The following is a 20,177-nucleotide window of genomic DNA, read 5'->3' on the forward strand; positions in this document are numbered from 1 at the left end:
GGCTCCCCATGACGTAACGGGACCACGATAACGCCCGGGCACGAGCTTTCAAGGGTTATTTTCCAGGGCGCAGCGTTTCCACCCCCCAAACAGACGGCTGGGGGTTGAGAAGAGCTAAACACGCCTTGATTCCAGTGCAAACATCTCCCACGTCACCCTGTAGAAACCCAACTCAACCGCCCAAGACCCCGGGTCAACGGCAAAGAGCATGTTCCACCCAAGCTGCTCTTTCCTGTGTGCTCCCTGTTGTAACCTTGTCCCACCCAATGAACCGTGGGACCAGATGATCGTTGTAGGTCCCTTCCAACCGAAATATTCCCTTCTGTTCTGCTGTCAGCAGGTACCTGGGCCACCGCCCACTCTAGGTCATTGGCAAACCCAGCGTGCCTCAGCTGTGTTACAGGGAAGCTGTTCAAACGGTGCTTGAAGCAAACACTAGATATTGCCTTTCCACACCCCTGCAGGCAGAGCTGGAAGGGTAGAAGCTTGAAACTCTAACTTGTGTTGACGACAGTTTCCTGTTTAAAAAAAGACTCCATATATATATATGAATTTTAGCAAAAATCAGTGATTGTTTTGCTCCACACAAAGTTTCTGAGGTTTCAGCATCATGTCCTTGTATTCACAACTTCATTTACTTTCTAGTGCAAACTGCCAGACTCGGCGCATAAAACGAAGGGTTGTTACCAAAGCTGGGACAAGGGGGTCAGTCTGCATCTACATGTGTCAGAGATGTTCTCCAACCCTCAACTTAGAGAATCAAGAGGGGTTTGGGTTGAAGGGACATTCCCAGCGCCCCCAGTGCCCCCCCTGCCATGAGCAGGGACATCTTCACCAGCTCAGGGTGCTCAGAGCCCCGTCCAGCCTGGCCTGGGATGTCTCCAGGGATGGTTCAGCCACCACCTCTCTGGCCAACCTGGGCCAGGCTCTCACCACCCTCAGGGCAACAATTCCTTCCTGGGCTCTGATTGTCCACACACACACACACACACACACAACGATCCATTGAAAGGGTCAGACTTTGGGATTAGATTGGATTGGTTTGGACTGGTTTGGATAGATGATCAGAGCAGCTGCCCATCTCAGGTTTTTCCAGCGCAACGTCCCTGTCTAGAGATGTTTCTGCCACACACCCAAGCTCCCACACACTTACAACCAGCCGACGCTTTCCAGACTAAGCTCAGATCAGACATTTCAACCCAGGTAGCAAAAGCGGGCAACCAAAACCAAACGCTGGGCATCATAAACCCCTGCTGACCTTGTTTTCTCTCGCCCGCACAGACCATCCTGGACCACATGCACCTGAAGTGCAAGTGCCACGGTCTCTCGGGAAGCTGCGAGGTCAAGACCTGCTGGTGGGCCCAGCCCGATTTCCGGGCAATTGGCGACTACCTGAAGGATAAATACGACAGCGCTTCTGAGATGGTGGTTGAAAAGCACCGTGAATCTCGGGGATGGGTGGAAACTCTTAGGGCCAAGTACGCTCTTTTCAAGCCGCCAACGGAGCGGGATCTGGTCTACTATGAGAACTCCCCCAATTTTTGCGAGCCCAACCCGGAGACGGGCTCCTTTGGGACGAGGGACAGAACGTGCAACGTCACCTCCCACGGGATCGACGGCTGCGACCTGCTGTGCTGCGGCCGCGGCCACAACACCAGGACTGAGAAGCGGAAGGAGAAGTGTCACTGCATCTTCCACTGGTGCTGCTACGTGAGCTGCCAGGAGTGCGTACGCGTCTACGACGTCCACACCTGCAAGTAAACGTGGGTAGGTCTCCAACCGACGGGACGTTGCTCCAGAGCAGGGCCGAGGGGCCCATGGACCCTGTGACCAGCCCCTCCATGGTGGCCTCACACTTCAGAGGATGGTATCAAACAATCCCAGTGCCCTTGGTCAAGGCAGATACCCCAACATAGCCCAAACCAGCGCTGTGCGGAAGGATCCCAGCATCTCACCCACACGAGGTGGTCCAAGGCTGGACCCAGCGCTGCAGACACGTTAGATCATCCATTCGCTGACTTTTTTTGGCATGACAGCCTGTCTGGGGAGCAGCGGGGACAGCGCAGGTCCCGCGGGGCACAGCCACGCCAATGTGCTGCCAGTGCCCCCCGGGGTCTGGCCCACGGAGGTGCCAACATGGGGCTTCAGGGGGAAATTAATCTTATGCAGCGAAAGCCGAGCAGATCTGGGCTGCCCTGCCCGGCGCGCGGCCACCCTGGTGCCAGCAGATGTGGCGAGGAGGAGGAAGGAGCCAACCCCTCCATCACCGGCCAGGCTCCCTCCTGCCTCCTCTAGGATGGAGGAGAAACAAACCCCTCTGAGCACAGGAACGGAGCCTTAGAGCCGCCTCTCCTCCCACCTCTGCCCGCTCTGCTCCCACAGCCCCAAATCTTCTCCTTTAACCCCCTCAGGGGTCAGCAGGACACCGGAGCCCAGAGCTGATCCTCTGGCATTTGGCCCACGAGAGGTGACAGTGGTGAGGCCACCACCCCTCACATGGGGACGAGCTCCAGCCGCCTCCTGGCCCTGCAGCTGCCACAGAGGGTGTTCTTAAGGACCTGGGCAGATCCGCCCCATTGATGCACCTGTTCACTAATTGTTCCCTAATACGACTTCATGTCCCAGAGTGAGCCCAGAGCATCTCTCTGGGACAGGGTACCCGGCAGGTGAGCTGCTACACCAGCTCCGAGCGTCAGTAACGGACGGGGAGACAGAAGCCACGGCAAGGGGTCATTTCTGCCCAGGCTTCCTCTTCAGCCTTTCCCCTCCAGACTTGGTCAAACCATTTCCAGAGAGACAAGGGCAGAGGGGACAGGAGAACATCATCCACCAGCACAACCCCAGGCAGACCCTCTTCTCTTCTCTTCCTCTTCTCTTCTCTTCTCTTCTCTTCTCTTCTCTTCTCTTCTCTTCTCTTCTCTTCTCTTCTCTTCTCTTCTCTTCTTCTCTTTTCTCTTCTCTTCTCTTCTCTTCTCTTCTCTTCTCTTCTCTTCTCTTCTTTCTCTCTTCTCTCTTCTCTCTTCTTCTCTTCTCTCTTCTCTTCTCTTCTCTTCTCTTCTCTTCTCTTCTTTCTCTCTTCTCTCTTCTCTCTTCTCTCTTCTCTCTTCTCTTCTCTTCTCTTCTCTTCTCTTCTCTTCTCTTCTCTTCTCTTCTCTTCTCTTCTCTTCTCTTCTCTCTTCTCTTCCCCTCCCCTCCCCTCCCCTCCCCTCCCCTCTCCATCTTCTCTCCGTCTTCTCTCCATCTTCTCTTCCTCTTTTCTCCTCTTCCCTTCCCTTCCGGGCCCCACATCCCACAAGCCACCTCAGCGCAGAGGAATCAGTGCTTGTCCCTCCCCAGGCCACGTCCCCTCCTCAACCACATCCCCCACATCTCGGGCTGGCATCCTCATGGCATATCAAACCTTAAATATTCTCTCTGTCCTGGTGGGCTCCTCTGCAGGTGACGAGGAGCAATAACCACGTTCCAACACGGCTCCTCACGCACCAGTGATTTAACACAGAAATAAGTCCAACCCACTAAAGCTGTGTCTTTACTCCCCCCACTTCTCTGTCCCTGGGAAGAGCAGCGCACGGCGCCGCAAAGAGCAATAAAACGGGTGCAAAACGCCCGGGGTGGAGCACAGGACACGGTCCCGACCCCGACCCGCGCTGGAGGGAATCGGAGCCAAGTTCTGGGTCTGAGGAGCCGCCGGGTCCAGCGGCCGCGGGAATCGGAGACCCCAGGAGAGCCTCGGGAACCCCCGGCCCAGAATGAGCTCTTCCAATATGCATTCTATTTAAAACTATATATTAAATCCTGTGTCTGGAAAGACTCCAAGTACCTGACTTCAAACAAAACCCCTTCTTTGTTTGTTTGGTTTCGTTTTTGTTTTTTAATCAAGAAAAGGTATTTAATATTAAATAGAACATTTATTGCCTTGTAATTATTTTACTGTAGCCAGGTATTCTAGCACTGAATGGAAGATCTTTTTCCACCAATCTGCTGTATCCAAAGTTTTGTATAAAGCTGTAGAAGTCAATTTCTTTTTTATTTTATATTCAAAAAATGTCTCTTTTATAAGCATTATTTATTATACAATGTATATACTTGAGTTAACTAAGATTATATATTATATAAATATATATATTTGGAGAAAAATATATTTCAACTTGCTTTTTTTTTTGTGGTACGTCATTAAAGAGAAGGTAAAAAAACCACCAAAAATAAGCACTTGTTGGTTGTGTGTTGCCTCTGGAGGTGCCTTGAGTCCTGCTGGACACTGCGGGTGCTGGGTCGGCATCGGCTTCTCAGGCACAGGGACGGTCACGGGAACGCAGGACGATGATGGCAAAACGCAGCAAATACGGGAGATTTGACACCCGAACGCTAAGGTTTTTATCTCTAGAGCATCACCGCACCGTGCGCGGACAACTCGGGATTAGTGCTTTGAAAGGGGCTTTGGACTCCATGTCCTCGCCCCGCTGGCGCTCGCAGGCTGGCACTGAATCCCGTGACGGTTTGGACAGATGATTAACGGAGCGGAGCATCTCCCGTGTGAGGAAAGGCTGAGGGAGCTGGGGCTCTGGAGCTGGACAAGAGGACACTGAGGGGGGACTCATTCCTGGGGATCAATATGGAAAGGGGAGTGTCAGGAGGATGGAGCCAGGCTCTGCTGGTGACAACCAGGGACAGGACAAGGGGCAATGGGTGCAAACTGGAACACAGGAGGTTCCACTTAAATTTGAGAAGCATCTTGTTCCTGGTGAGGGTGTCAGAGCCTGGCCCAGGCTGCCCAGGGGGGTTGTGGAGTCTCCTTCTGTGCAGACATTCCAACCCGCCTGGACACCTTCCTGTGTAACCTCATCTGGGTGTTCCTGCTCCATGGGGGGATTGCACTGGATGAGCTTTCCAGGGCCCTTCAACCCCTGACATTCTGGGATTCTGTGATCCAAATTTTCTCATAAAAAAACATCTCCAGTCCATGGATAACATGGATTAACAACACTTTTAAGCGCCTTTTTCCACAGCAATTACACCCATCTGAAGGGTAAAAAAAAACCCAACAAACTAAAAATCGTTCTGTATTTCTACCCTGATCCCCAATTCCTACACAAAAGTGACACTGGCCCTCTCGCAGAGCGCTGCCCCGCACACCGCGCTGCTCGTGCGCAACGTCCCAGCTCCGCTTGTCCCCGCGCGCTGTGGAAAACCCCGAGGAGCACAAACCCAGCCCCGAGCTCGACAGCTTCACCAGCTCCCGTGTCCATCCCGCACCCCAAACCCACCCCCAGCGCTCTCCAACACATTTGACTCTGGTGAACAGCTCAACTCGTGTCACAGTTACGTTTATGGAAGGTTCGGGAAAAAGCAGCAACAGAAGGGGATGGAGAATTTGGTCCTTATTGCTAAAGGCCAAAGTTCTATCTGCAAAGCACAGGGCGCCGTAGGGAGGACGTGGCGAGGAGAGGGTGCCAGAGTCATCCTCTTGTGCCACCTGCAGGAAACACCTCGGGTGGAGCCCTCGGGGAGGCTGGAACGGGCGGGATGTCACACCCAGCAGTGTGACCGCGTTTTCCAGCGTGTCCTTGTTCAAGTGTGACATCCCTGACTCACCCACACGCACACGTGTTCATCTGTGGGGCGTCCGCAGCACCGCGAGGTCCAGAAACCTCTGGAACTGGACCAGAGGTCTTCACAGGCAGCTCCTTCAAAACTCAGCACAGGTTGGGGGACCTGCTGGGAGCAGCTCTGCAGAGGGACATGGGAGTTCTGGTCAACAACAGGGTGACCGTGAGTCACCAATGTGCCCGTGTGGCCAAGAGGCCAATGGGACCTGGGGTGTGTGAGGAAGAGTGTGAGCAGCAGGTCAGGGAGGTGAATCCTCCCCCTCTGCTCTGCCCTGGGGAGGCCACATCTGCACAACTGGGGCCAGTGCTGGGCTCCCCAGGTTGAGAAGGACAAGGAACCACTGCAGAGAGTCCAGAGAGGGACACAAAGGTGCTGAGGGCTCTGGAGCATCTTTGTGATGGGGAGACACTGAGAGAGCTGGGGCTGTGGAGCTGGAGAAGAGAAGCTGAGAGGGATCTGCTCAATGGATCAATATCTCAGGGTGGGGGTCAGAGGATGGACCAGACTCTGTTCAGTGGTGCCCAGCGCCAGGGTGAGGGGCAACGGGCACAGACTGAAACACAGGAGGCTCCATCTGAACACAAGGAGAAACTTCTTCCCTTTGCGGTGCCAGAGCCTGGCCCAGGCTGCCCAGAGCGGGTGTGGAGTCTCCTTCTCTGAGACATTCAAACCCCCTGGGATCCTGTGTGATCTGCTCTGGGACCCTGCGTGAGCAGGGCTGGGGATCTACAGGGATCCTGCAGCCCAACCAGCCTGGGATCCTGTGAAGATGAGCCCTGGTCACTCATCCAGGCCAAGGGTCCATTCCATCCATCCCTGCTCAGGTACAACCTGAACACCCCTCTGGCCACCAGCAGCCCAGGAACAGCTTTGCCACCTTCACGCTGCACATCAGCCCACACACCCACCCCTGCTCCACCGGCACCAAAGACACAGATGTCTCCCAGATCATCACAAGTAGTTGTGCTTTTTATTGTACCCATTGAATGTGCAATTAAACCAGATATTTATTCATCAATATAGTTCTGGACAAAGACACAATAAGGTTTACATCATTCGCTCTGAAATATAAGTTAATGTCTGCTGCTGTCACTAGGACTGGCAGAGGACAGAAAGGAACAAATAAATCCACAAGATCGTACACAAAATGAGAGGGAATAATAACCACTGGGACTCGCAACGTCATCACAACACAACAGCACTGCCAAAGGAAAGGAAACCAGAGCGCAGTGACCGAGCGCTCCACACGCGCTGAGGACGGCGCCGTCACCGCGGGCACCGGGAGCACCGCGCCGGCACGAGCTGCTGCCCCGGCCAGCGTGCCGGGTCTGGTTTAGGAAGCTACACTGACTAAGAGCTCATAAATGGCTTTGATTTCACGCCCCACCAAACTGAGGTATGTTCCACGAACCTTATTAAACGTGTGGAGCCAAAGAGCCAGCGGGAGCAGCCTCATGCAGCCGTCAGCAGCACCTCACCGACGTGAGACGTCTCCTGGAGAGGGACCACGTAGCAAAGTTGGGTACATTCCTTTATTTCTGTGCAAAAACATGGCAATGCGCCCCTCGTGCATCACAGAGCTCGCCTTCCTCTCTGTCTCTAAGGAGGAATCTCTACCTTTGGTGACACGGCAGAAAAATGGGATATAACGAGGCTGGTTCACACCAAAGCTGCTCACAAAGAGCTCCCAGGCTGCAACCAGCATCTCTGGAACTGCTGCTGATTTAACAACAAGCTTTGATGCCTTAAATACTGGATTTGGAAGTTTCTGATCAACACCCTTCCCGTCCCTAACGCCACCAGCCGGTCGCTCTCACGGGGCCACGAAACACCTGGGGAAACATGAGCACAGGTGTGAGCACCCAGGAGGTTCTGGAGCTCAGTTATCGTGGCGCTGGTTTTCGGCTATCGGCCCGGGAGGATGGCACAGCAAGGAAGTGTTCATCACAGCAGGATAAGAGAGCAGGACTTTAACACAGCTTCACCACAGACTGTCAGGTTTTATTGGAAATCAGGGTTGTTTCTCCTATCATAGCAACTGGGTGCTGGACACTAGTGAGCGTGAGCTTCGAAACTTACAGGACATTCCCCCCATGCGAAAATCAAAAGCGAACGCGGCCTGGCCTGCACAGAGACAGAAGCACGGTGTTCTAGAAGACACTTCCACACGACACCAGTATATTAAAGACGAAGAATAAAGATACTGTATTGCACTAAACATGCAGATTCCACGTTGGGCTCCTGGAAGCAGGGGAGTGTTTCACTTTGTCCAGTGTGTTGAAGACAGAAGGGTGAAGATCCCAGTGGGTATTCTCCAGGTTGGTCACTTTTCCAGCTGTTGATCCTGCGCTTCGTCCACCTTCAGTCTAGGGTAGGAACTCTTGCAAAAGAAGCCAAATCCATCAAGAAAACATGCACATGGATAAAAGCATCAAGCACACACTGGAACCCACTTGCATGGAGCCAGGACAGATCCTGCTGTGAGCTTCCCCAGCACAGATTCTGCCCTACATGTAATACAAAGTCATTTTCTAGGAGATGCCACTGTCAAGACCGGGCTCAACTACTCCCTGTGATACCTACAGGGGAAAGAGCAGGACATGCTTCTCTCAGACAGGAGACATACAAGAGATCAACGTTCCAGATTTGAGATAGACAGCTGGATTTTATCTCTAGCAGAGTCTCTTCTGATTTACTTTAGTTTAAGTGGTCCAATGTCTCATTTAAATGTTAAAGTCACCGGTAAACTGAAAAAGCAGAGAATTCAGGCATGCAGGTTCTCAAGAAGCCATCAGGACCTCCCCCCTCCCAAAACAAGCAGTGTATGGCTGTAAGAGCTGTTCTGTGAATACAGGAGGGGCCGACGACGAGATCAGATCCGCTACCCTGCAGCTTCCCCTCCAAAACACGCTCATTTCCGAGTGGAGAAGGGAATTTTAAACCGTGCTTTAAAATAAAAGTACTTACGTTCCTTCTTCCCTCAGAAGAGCCAGGAATTTTTTCACCCGATACTCAGGATCCATCTAAACACCAAACAAAAGAGATCTCCATCAGTGCCACACGACCTTCCAAGGAGCTCAACAGGGGAATGAGGCCACAAAGACACCTGGAGATATGTGTGTGTGTGTGTGTGTGTGTTCACTGCCCGAGCACCGGCCTGGCCAGAGACCAGCCTGGAACACACTGCAGATGTCCTCAAAGATGGTTTTCCTCTGCCCAACTCATCCCTTACAGCTCCAGCAGCCCAGGAGGAGCTGCGCCTGTGGGATCACACACAAGAGAAAGGGAATCACAGCACGAGGTGTCCAGAACTCCCAGTACCAACTTGTGTTGTGGCTCCGTCAGGCAGCAACACCCCCAGATCAGCCCTGACCCTCCCCAGCACTGGGATGGAGACGACAGGGACGCGGGAGGAAGGACACGGACTCAGGCCACCAGCAGAAGACACTTGGTGTAACTGCATCAGCACAAAGTGGTTGACCCTCCCTAACGTGAAAGACCCCACGCAAATTGCCGTCACGACACCAAGACACAGCAAGTCAGGACCATGAACATCGGAAAATTGGAAACTGTTGATTCTCAGAGTATCTTTGTGTTGTATTTTCTTATCCTTGAGAAAAGGAGGCTGAGGAGAGACCTTATCACTGTCTACAATTATCTGAAATGAGGTTGGAGGCTGTTGGTGTCTTCTCCGAAGTAACAAGCAACAGGAGCAGAGGAAACGGCCTCAAGTTGCGCCAGGGGAGGTTGAGGTTGGATCTGGGAACAATTTCTTCCCCAAAGGGCTGTGGGGCATTGAACAGGCTGCCCAGGGCAGTGCTGGAGTCACCATCCCTGGAGGGCTGGACAGACGGACATGAGGTTCTCAGGACATGGGGCAGTGCCAGGGGTGGGTTATGGTTGGACTCGATGAGGTGCTTTACCAACCAAAATGATTCTATGATTCTATTACAACAATTCATTTGGCCTAGAAACTCCAGCTTCTTTCTGCAATCTCCATCAACACGTTGCACCTTTAACACGCTGCTGAAAAGACAGCGGATTCATTCTGAACACGTTCTGTAAATGTTGCTCTGAAACTGGCTGGTTGTGGGACCCCAGCTCTACCACCCACTTGGTAACAAACAGGCAAGTGCTGTACTAAGGCATAAAACTGGGGCTTGTCCTTGGAGGGGAAGCAAAAGTTCAGCTTGTGCTCCCCCCAGAGGGGCAGAACAAGGGCTCTTGAACTCCCCTACCCTGTTTTATATTCCTAAAGGAAAATTTCCATCAGTTCCACATGTGAGGAAGCCACCTATTTACAACCGTGACCGCTGCAATGGAGGGCAGAGAAACGTCTTCAAAAGCAGCTTAGAAGAAAATAAATCCTAAAACAACAACAGTATCAGCAGTGACACATGCAGGCAAGAAACAGCCCATGAGAACTTCTGCTTTGTGCTAAGAAAAGCCTGAAAATGTACAACTCCCTATCACTTTGAAATACGTCAGCGAGGCAAATACCTCAATACCAACTACTGCGCTATTTTTAGACCAGAAAAATAAGTTCACTCAAACCGGATGATTTAAAGGAACTTACTGAGGATCTCTGAGCTTCTCACTTTGGTTTTCATCACGCACAGGAATACAGGTCACGCTCCGGAGCCCGTGAGACACCACCCAGCGCAGTGCTGGAAATGTCTGACGCGGAGGTGCTGAGGGACCCCTGTGCCACATCACGGGTGACCACAAGGACAGTGTCCACACCACCCGCTGGGCTAAATCTTCTCCACAGTCTTTCCCAGTCAAAACTCAGATACACAGGAAAAGCGGAGCTGTCAGTATGTTGCCCCCTTTCTACGTGAAGATGTGGTACATAGAAACATGGGTTAGCGGTGGACTTGGGTTAAGAGTTGGACTCAATGATCTTAAAGGTCTTTTCCAACATAAATGGTTCCATGATTCGACGTTTCTATCAGAAAGGCTGAAGACAACTGGAAGAGGAGGGCCACACGCCCCCAACACCAACCGCTCGGGAGTCCCTCTCCCTGGGGAAGCCACAGGTGTCACCCACACTAAGAGTAAGGACGTGACTCTCACCCGGCCAAGGGTCTCACATCCTCCCCATCCAAAGGTCTCTGCTCTGACCTGGGGGCTGATCCTGCCTGAACAGGTTGGACTAGATGGCATCCTGAGGTGCATTCTGACCTCATTCATCCCACAGGCCTATGACAGCTCAACCACCTCTCTTCCTTTATTTCTGGATGTTTCCAGAATGGCCGGTACTTGATGAAGGTGTCACCACCCAAACAAAGCGTCATTTACTGGCAAGAACAGACTAAATACCTGGGACAGCACAACAGACCAAAAACTGGTTTAACTGCTGGGCTGAAGGGTCATGATCCACGACGTGAAGCCTGGTTGGAGGCCAATCACCAGCACTATGTGCCAACGGGAGCCAGTATCATTTAACCTCTTCATTAACAGGATTTGGGGACAGAGGGCACCTTCGGAACATTTATAGGTGACACAGAATTGGGACGTGTGTTTTGCGCTCTTGATGATGGTGCCATCATTCAGAGAGACCTCGGCTGGATGGAGATACGGACCGACACGAGTCTCACGTAGTTCAACAAAGGGAAATGCAAAGTCCTGCAGCTCAGCAGGAACAATCCCAGGCACCAGTATTGGGGGACAACTGGCTGGAAAGGAACTGCACAGAAAAGGACCTGAGGGTCCTGGAGGACAAGCTGAAGGTGGAGCACCAATGAATGGGCCCTTGTAGCCAAGATGGCCAACGGAACCCTAGGCTAAGTAAGGAGGAACATTGGTACCACACCATGGGAGATGATCCTCCCGCTGTTCTGAGCGCTGGTGACACCACACCTGGAGGACAGTGTCCAGTTCAGGGTGCCCCAGTAAAAGAGAGACAGGGACATGAAGATGGAGCCAGGCTCTTCTGGGTGACAACCAGTGACAGGACAAGGGGCAATGGGTGCAAACTGGAACACAGGAGGTTCCACTTAAAGATGAGAAGCAACTTGTTCCCGGTGAGGGTGGCAGAGCCTGGCCCAGGCTGCCCAGGGGGTTGTGGAGTCTCCTTCTGTGCAGACATTCCAACCCGCCTGGACACCTTCCTGTGTAACCTCATCTGGGTGTTCCTGCTCCATGGGGGGATTGCACTGGATGAGCTTTCCAGGGCCCTTCAACCCCTCACATTCTGGGATTCTGTGACAGATCAGAGAGAGTCAGCAAAGGGTCACAAGGATGATGAAGGGTCTTGAGCATCTGTGACCTCAAGAGAGGCTGCGAGAGGCGAGATTGCTTGGTCTGGACTAGAGGACTTGCGCCTGGGGAGGGAAGGGTGAATCTCATCAATGTGTATAAATACCTGATGGGAGTAAAGAAGAGAGAGATGCTTGCAAGTGGTGCCCATGGACAGGGCAGGAGGCCACAGGCACAAACTGAAATGTAGCTCCACATAAACAGAAGAGGAAGCTTTTCATCGCGAGGGGGGTCACACACTGTTAGGGACTGCCCGTGAAGGTTATGAGGTCGCCAATCTTGGAGGTATTCAAGACCCAACTGGACATGCCCCTGAGCTCTAGTTGATTGTGCAAGGGGTTGCACAGAAAAAGACCGAAAAAATGCCATGGGTGCAATGAGCAGAGTGGATCTGTTCAGTACCTTCCTGCTCTCTGTGACATTCACCCAAAGAGGAGGTCACAGTCTACCCTACAGAACCAGAGAGCACCTGCATGGTGAGCTAGATGAAGCGCTCGATCACAGCAAGTCCTGGACACGAGGTTCAAAAGTGGCTGAAACGTCAACCTCAGGTTACCCAGACAGACAAAACAAGCCCAGGAACCAGAGCTGCCAAGGCCAAGCTTAAGCAAAAAGCATCACCAGTGTACACACTCTCAACAAGCTCCAGACAACCCATAGAAGAAAGGGATTGGAGGAAAAGAATGAAATTCATTTCATCTTTGCTCCTGAGTAGAAAAACGCTTCTGAGAGGGATCCCTGGCCTTCTCAAATAAGACACACGACGTTTTTGTAGATACTGGCAATAAAGACGTCTGCTCCTCAAAGGACTTCTTCAGGAGTTACTCAAGTGGCAGCCCACCAAGTCCTCAGATTTGACTTCTCTGTGGTCCAAACTCACAGACAGATGCTCCAAGAGAGAGCTGGGAAATGAAGGGCCGAGATGTGGACCTTGCTGGCAACAGTTCAAACCCCAAACTTCACCCATCCCTGTCCGAGCTGGAAAGCAGCGGCTCCCATCCAATGCTGGTGTTAAGAGGGTGGTGAGATGTCTGTAATCATCTACATACACACTTTCTGAAGGTCTGAGGTGGACTAGATGACATCCTGAGGTCCTTTCCAACAAGAAGGATTCTGTGAGTCTAACACCTTAAGGATTCTGCGAATCAAGCAAAGCAGTGAAAGGCAGGTTGATGGCCAGAGGAACCGCAGCTCCCTCCTCACATACCCACGCTGTGCAGAATCACTGCTGAGGCCCAAAGGCACAATCTGCACAAGTACAGCAAATGGTTGTGCTGCTGAGCACACCGAGACCAACAGGCTGTTATATGAAACAGCAAGTCAAGGGTCAAGCCGCTTTTCGCAAAGGCCACAAAACCAAGCAGTTTACTCAGTAAAGAATCTTTCGCATCTCAGATTGAGCCAAGGAGCACTGAGATGGAGCGACGTGTGACTTCTGGCCATCGACAGAAAGTCACCAAGAACAGCCAAAGGGCCTGGCTCATGCTAAGATCACTGACCTCCCTGAGCAAGAGTATTACCTGCCTGCAAAGATGGTCCTGTTGTCAGGAACTTGGCGAGACCTTAGAAACCCATGGAAAATTCATCACAAGCAGGAAATAACATCAAAGGACCAATCAGATAGATCTGCTAAAAAAACCAACAAGATTGATATATATGAACAAATCTCTTCCTTTCATTCCTAGAAAATTTGTACTAATGCAACAAGCCAAAACTCAAACGTGCCAAGGCCAGTGTGGTGTTTCCCAAATCTTTACTCAGACGTGAGAAAGTGGCCACGGTAAAACACTTGGTCCATAATCTGTACTGACACGGTCTCTACAGACTCTTTGGGAACAGCATCTACCTGCAGACACACCATCTTGTCCAAAAGATGACAGCAGGAAGCCAAAAGGCAACAAAGAGGCAAATTTGATCAAATAGACAGCTGTTCCTTTCTAGGTGATGCAGTGTCCCCTTAACTAAAGTAGAATTGTAAAGACTTCATTTATGTTCAGTCCAGAGAAGAGGAGATGCTCCGGTACGACGTGCATGGCCCTGGGTAGCACAGCGCTCCTGTAAACCTGGCAGCAAATCCTCTTAGTATGTCCGGATACAGTGTTCGGTTTAAAATAGCACAGTTATGTGATAACCTTTCAAAAGAACTTTGCGTGCAAGTTAAAATGCATTACAAACAACTTAAATTAAGTTTTATTTACGCTAAACAGAAGTTACCAAACCGGGAAATACCGGAGGTGCAGAAAGGGGCTTTCTGGAAAGCTGCCTGGCTAATTTGGGTTCCGACGCCAGACCGTGCGCTCTGAGTGTGGCCAGCGAGGTCCAACAGCAACAGGACAGGGAAACAGAATGAGCCGACGGGACCAGCCCTCAGCGATGGAAAAAGGCGGCTCGTGTCCCCAGCGGCAGCCGACAGCGCTGAGAGGTGACCCAGGAGCTGCAGCTCAAAACCAAACCTCTCTGGACTCAGGTGGCGAATTGTGAGTGTGTCCATGTATCAACGGCAAGAACAAAACATCACACCAGGACACCCAGCGTATACGAGATGACCAGAGTACGTGACACTAAATATGAGGAGTTCGGCATTAAAGAGGCCCAGGAATAGCAAAAATAAGTTTGAGGGGAAATTAAGCTGCCAAAAAGTGTGGGTTTGCAAGGCTCGTAAACAAGGCAACATAGCGACCCCAGACACAGGTTCATGGTTCTCCGAGAAGGAATTTCGACACTGCGAGACTGGTTCAGCAAGACTTGAGCCCGAAACAGACTGAAAGTCATTCAAACGGCTTAAGAATACCTATGTCTAGCATATATTGGCTTTACTAGTCTAATAAAACAAAGAACACAGTTATGATGCAGTGACAGCAGAGAAAGAAACTCGCTGTACACTTTTTGCAAATAATTAATTCACTATGGGATCTAGTCAGCTGAATTTGAGAGATTTCAGTCATCACTTGGAATTTTTAAGGGATTTCAGATTCAAACCACTTTCTAAAAAGCTGTGGTACAGCTTGGTGAAAGAAGGAACTCGTCTTGGACTTGTCATTTGGTGCAATTCTGCTTTCCTGTAAGAGCCAAACCAGTTGTCTCTGTGGCCTTTCAACGCGCTCAGATACGAGTGTTCCCCTATTTAGTGAGAGCCTTTATCACCCTCCTGTATTTATAGCAGTTCAGCAGATGGAGTCACATAAACACCCCAGACCTTTTGGAGCAGGACTTCTTCATATTTAGCTGCCATCTGCTATTACGCAATCACCTGAATTGAGGGCAATAACATAAGTCACCTTGAGACCAACAGAGAGCAGCAAAGGTGGATCATCGATCATCTACACTGGCGGTCGCAGTCCTTCATGTCTCATTTCTTCGAGTTGTCAGGAATGGCACAAAGTCACATTTCTGTCTTCTCTCAGCCTTATTGGCCACTGAGTCACATACAAAACGGCACTGGGGAGGCCAAACCGCCAATGCTGGGGCAGTTCTGGGCCCCTCACACCAGGAAAACCCTTGAGGTGCTGGAGCGAGTGGAGAGAAGGGAACGGAGCTGGTGAGGGGCTGGAGCACAAGTGTGATGGAGCGGCTGAGGGACCTGGGGGGTTCAGCTGGAGAACAGGAGCTGAGGGGAGACCTTCTGATCTCTGAACTGCCTGAAAGGAGCTTGGAGCCAGGGGGGTCGGGCTCTGCTCCCCAGGAACAAGCGCCAGGAGCAGAGGAAACGGCCTCAAGTTGCGCCAGGGGAGGTTGAGGTTGGATGTGGGAACAATTTCTCCCCCAAAGGGCTGTGGGGCATTGGAACAGGCTGCCCAGGGCAGTGCTGGAGTCACCAGCCCTGGAGGGCTGGACAGACGGACATGAGGTTCTCAGGACATGGGGCAGTGCTAGATTTAGGTTATGGTTGGACTCCATGATCTTGAGGGTCTCTTTCGACCAAAATGATTCTGTGATTCTATGAAAACAGTTGGTCTGATTAAAATAAAGAAAACGCACAAGACCGTTTACCTGCCTGCGCAGGGTGATGCTGGGAACAAGCCTGGGTCAAGCATTTGCACCCACGCTCCAGATTCAGAGCTGCCTATAATTTACGCAACCTTCACCTTCGGTTTTGAGAAGAACCAACATTTAAGGTCAAAGCAGCAAAAGCAAACGTCCTGTGTCAGAAGCAGGAACCCACTGTCAAGGCTCAGGGACCCGCTCTGCAGCAGCGCCAGGCCGTCCCTGCAGGCCTGCACCCCCGAAATACATTCAATACATGTGAGCAATGACTTACCGACTTGCCTGTAGGTATGGAATTAAAAGGCAAGGAAGAAGAGGAAAAAGTAATCTAGATAAATGACTTTATTCCCTGAGGTGACATCCAGTCAGAGCACATCCTCGGCGCTGTGCAAGTTTTAACAGAATCGCGAACAGCAAACAGAGGGATACATGACTTATATGCTGCTAAACCACATGCCTCTTAGCTTATGCTCAGCCTCTCCGGGAAGATCTAAGGACGGTTCGCTCAGCTGCACTAAATCCATTTGATGTGCAAAGCGAGCGGGAGCGCGGGGGGAGCAGCCGGGCGCTGGGATGTCAGCGGGGGGATTACGCCGCACGCCACGGCCCCGCTCGGGCGGCAGACGCTGCGCAGCACGAGCCGGCGCAGCTCGCAGGGGCGGCTGCAGGGGAGGGGGAGCAGCCGCATATTTCTACCCTCTGCAATTATGTTCTTTAAAGTGCTGAAAGTGGAAAATGAAGAGAAGAGCAGCTGAACAGCCTGACAGATTTATCTTCTTCAGGGAAAGGGCATATACACCTGCCCAGGCACCTTTTTTTTAAATAAATCCTAAATGATTGCTATCTGCAACCTTAACGTGCCGGGGGTAGAGAAGAGATTTCGCGTTTCATGAAGGGTAAGGGAATCCAATCCCTCTGGTTGCCAGACGCCTGGTCCGAGCAGCCCATGGGCGCCGTGGGTTTTGAAGGTCCCTCTGCAGACCAAGACCCGGCGACGTCTTTGTTCAGAAAATCCCGTCTCACCGCAGCTCCTTTCTCAATCAAACTCATTCAAAGGCTCCCAGAAGTGAGAACCTCCCCGACTGTTCTACCTACCCCATCCTTCCTGGACCAGAAACGTTCTTACCTGTAATGACATTTCTATCAGCATCAGCAGCTTCTTGATGCCAATCCAGACGGGCTTCCCTTTGACATTCTGTGCGATGGTGCTGCGCTCCTTGTCTTTGAAGTTACCCAGGAGCTGAAGGGGGAAAAGAGTCAGAACTAAATCAACAACAGGAGGTTGGCAGTAGGAACAGTGCTATCTAGCTCAGGGAAATGGGAATGAGAAACTAGAAAGCATTTTCTAGCTTAGAAATCTGTTGCAATATATCTAGACAAGGCAAGATTATTTTATTCCATCATGGCTCTTGCCATAACATCTCTAATGGAACAGTCAGTGATTCACTTTTATCATCTGTTCCAGGTTTTCTCCAGATCAGAGTTTAGGAGGAACACAGCGGCTCAAGCCACAATAAGTTCTCAAAATTGCTTTGGTGAAATTATCATTGTAAGTTCGCACAAAAGATTTGCCTGTGAAGTTTATTTTAACAGCCTTCAATACCCATTACAATTTCCACTATGGTGCAGAATAAGAAGCCATTAAGGGCACAAATTTCTGAAGAACCTGTCATCTCTTCGGCACCAAACGCCTTCATTTGATGCCGTTCCAACCAGAACCCTCCAGGCACATCCACTTTAAGCGTCCCAATTATATTCATTACTCACTTCCATGCCCTGGGAATCTTTCAATCCACTCCACAAACTTTTTCCCTAGACCTACCAGTCTTTAATTTATTGTATGAAAAAGTAATCCGGAGAAGCCTTAGAACTGTGATGTTATGACACTTAAGCGGGACGGTGTTCCCAAACACAGAGCTACTGCAAAATCCCTATTCCCAGCAAATTTTGAGCTTGTATTTTCAGACTTGAACTGTGTGTCACCTCCAGAGCCTCCATGAGCTGCTCCCCTGTCGCGATGTTGGGCACGTGGATCGTGGTGCTGAAGGCGTTCAGCATTTCCATCTCCTGCAGGACGTCTTTGCGGCTGGTGGTCCCGATGATGAGGAGCTTGCGGCCCTGTCCACACAACGGAATAAGCGTCAGGAGAGGGAAAACGAGAGAGGAACCAGCCTTGGGAAGCTTCGGCTAACTACAAATGAAAAATGGTAAATGGCCGTGTAAAAATACAGCTGAAATTAATAGGATTAAATATCTCAGTAATAGAAGTCGTTAAAAATCAGCCACGCAAGACTGTTCAAGCCGTGCTCATCAGCATTGATACCACGATCCATCCTTTACTTGTGTTTTAGAGTCCTCAGCTACAAAAGGCTACGAACTCATGGAAATATGAGAAGTTGTGGCCCCAAAGAAACAAATAAACGCAATCCCTTTGTCTCATGAGCGAGTGTGCACTGTGGAACAGGACCTGTATTGCCCATGGCACCTCAAGCGCTGGGTCCATCCTTCAGCCGGGGTCTCCATTAGGAAAATACAATCCAGTTACAAATACTGACATATTGATGTTATCAGTACATTACAGGCATCAGTAAACATGTCATCTTGCTAGTACTGGTGATAAGCATTTATATTAAATCCATAGTTTTTGTTTCACTCAATATGATTTTGGCATGGAAAGAGAAATGCCTTTTTGTGAATGTCAGATTAAGTCAGATTAATGCCCCAAAATTACGGTACACGGATACACCCACACTCCCAGCTCTTCCTCCTCACCTTTCCTTCCAAATTCAGCATTAGGAACAGCTGAGGCCTCATTAAATTGAAAAGCACGAGCAAAGCAAAGGCTGAATTCCAGATGGGGGAGTTTAGGAGCCCTGTGGGTACAGTGAATTCTCTGCCAGTGCACAGACAGCACCGATGGTCCCACCGCTCACACCTGACAGAGCTGGCTGTAATTCCCACCTCCCACGGCCGGTGTGGTTGTACAGACAGTCGCACGTCCGGCAGCCCCTGAGCTCAAACCCACAGCAACCGCAGGAACTGGTTTATCAATAACAGAGCAACGAATGGGAAACATCAACCACCAACAAATGAGCTTCTGCTCGTCCGTCTTGCAGGTGCCACCTCAATGCTACTCCGATTTTACCACGCAGGGTTCGGACACTGATAAACGTTGGCTGATGGATGGAGCTTTTGGGATTCTCAGCGTGATCGGTCCCTTTTCCAGCTCAGAACACGGGGAACTGACCAAGCATCCTCCTGACCTGCCGGACTGTCCAGCCATTCGCACCGTTCAACACAAAACTGTTCATCGTGGTCACTAAAAACCCAAAACCTCTCCCCACAGAGCAGCCAGAATTAATTTCCTACGTGCTTCGCATTCTTTTGGCAAAGGATAAAAACCTATTCAAACTTAACACATCTTGGATGAAGATGATGCATCTTGGTAGCGTTTGTCTGGTTTTCCCCAAGTGCCGTTGTGTTCACTGGTTTGTTGTGTTTGATGACACAAGGATGACAAGGAGAAAGCACCAGAAGTGGTAACAAACTCAAGTTTTTAGCCCAAACGAGCAGAAGGAAGCGATGGTTGGAACCAGAGGTTCACAGCAAGGCCCTGGAGGGAAAGCCCGGGCAAGGCCTGGGGTGTGAACCATCGTCTGCAGCTCCGGAGGCACCAAAATCACCAGCTCAGCCACCGCTTTACAGGGGGAATCCTCAGAAGCTGGGAAATTCAATGGGGAAAAGCAGCCAAATGCTGGACTGACAGCAGAAATCACAGAATCACAGGATGGTTTGGGCTGGAGGGACCTTCAAAGCCCCCCTAGTGCCCCCCTGCCATGAGCAGGGACATCTGCACCAGCTCAGGGTGCTCAGAGCCCCGTCCAGCCTGGCCTGGGATGTCTCCAGGGATGGTTCAGCCACCACCTCTCTGGGAATCTGGGCCAGGCTCTCACCACCCTCAGGGACAACAATTCCTTCCTCATGTCCAGCCTGAATCTCCCTCCTTTACTTTCAAACCATCACCCCTTGTCCTATGGCAACAGGCCCTGCTCAAAAGTCTGTCCCCATCTTTCCGATCAGCCCCTTTTAAGTCCGGAAAGGCCGCACTAAGGTCTCCCTGGAGCTTCTGTTCTCCAGCTGAGCACCCCAACTCTCTCAGCCTGTCCTCGCAGGAGAAGAAAAGGTTACATTCATTTGAAGAAAACATTATATGAATTTGCTGTAATTGTAGGGTGAGGCAGTGTCTTCTATTAGACCAGATCACAGAGCTGGGAAATGAAAGTCTTTCTGAATTCGGGTCACAGTGAAACAACTGCCACGTTGCA

The 20,177-nt window shown here is 50.9% G+C and overlaps 2 protein-coding genes across 4 annotated transcripts in view; one reads left to right on the forward strand and one right to left on the reverse strand.

The window, feature by feature from the left end:
* Positions 1-1,761, forward strand: part of WNT3 (Wnt family member 3) — a gene marked incomplete at its 3' end in the record, with an annotated part of 51,830 nt that extends 50,069 nt beyond the window's left edge. The window contains exon 4 of the mRNA XM_080359615.1: positions 1,282-1,761. Within this exon, the coding sequence (XP_080215741.1) occupies positions 1,282-1,761 (480 nt within the window). The remainder of the gene's footprint in view (positions 1-1,281) is intronic.
* A 4,923-nt stretch (positions 1,762-6,684) lies between these two features.
* The window catches only part of NSF (N-ethylmaleimide sensitive factor, vesicle fusing ATPase), a 91,925-nt gene continuing 78,432 nt past the window's right edge, over positions 6,685-20,177 (reverse strand). For all 3 annotated transcript variants that reach the window (XM_080360009.1, XM_080360010.1, XM_080360008.1), the window contains exons 18-21: positions 17,836-17,970; positions 16,979-17,092; positions 8,575-8,630; positions 6,685-7,987 (exon numbers count right to left, since the gene is read on the reverse strand). In XM_080360009.1, coding sequence (XP_080216135.1) covers positions 7,969-7,987; positions 8,575-8,630; positions 16,979-17,092; positions 17,836-17,970 — 324 coding nt within the window. In that variant the 3' untranslated portion in view covers positions 6,685-7,968. The remainder of the gene's footprint in view (positions 7,988-8,574; positions 8,631-16,978; positions 17,093-17,835; positions 17,971-20,177) is intronic.

This window comes from Nesoenas mayeri (genome assembly GCF_963082525.1).
Source record: "Nesoenas mayeri genome assembly, chromosome: 26".
In the NCBI taxonomy this organism is placed as follows: domain Eukaryota; kingdom Metazoa; phylum Chordata; class Aves; order Columbiformes; family Columbidae; genus Nesoenas; species Nesoenas mayeri.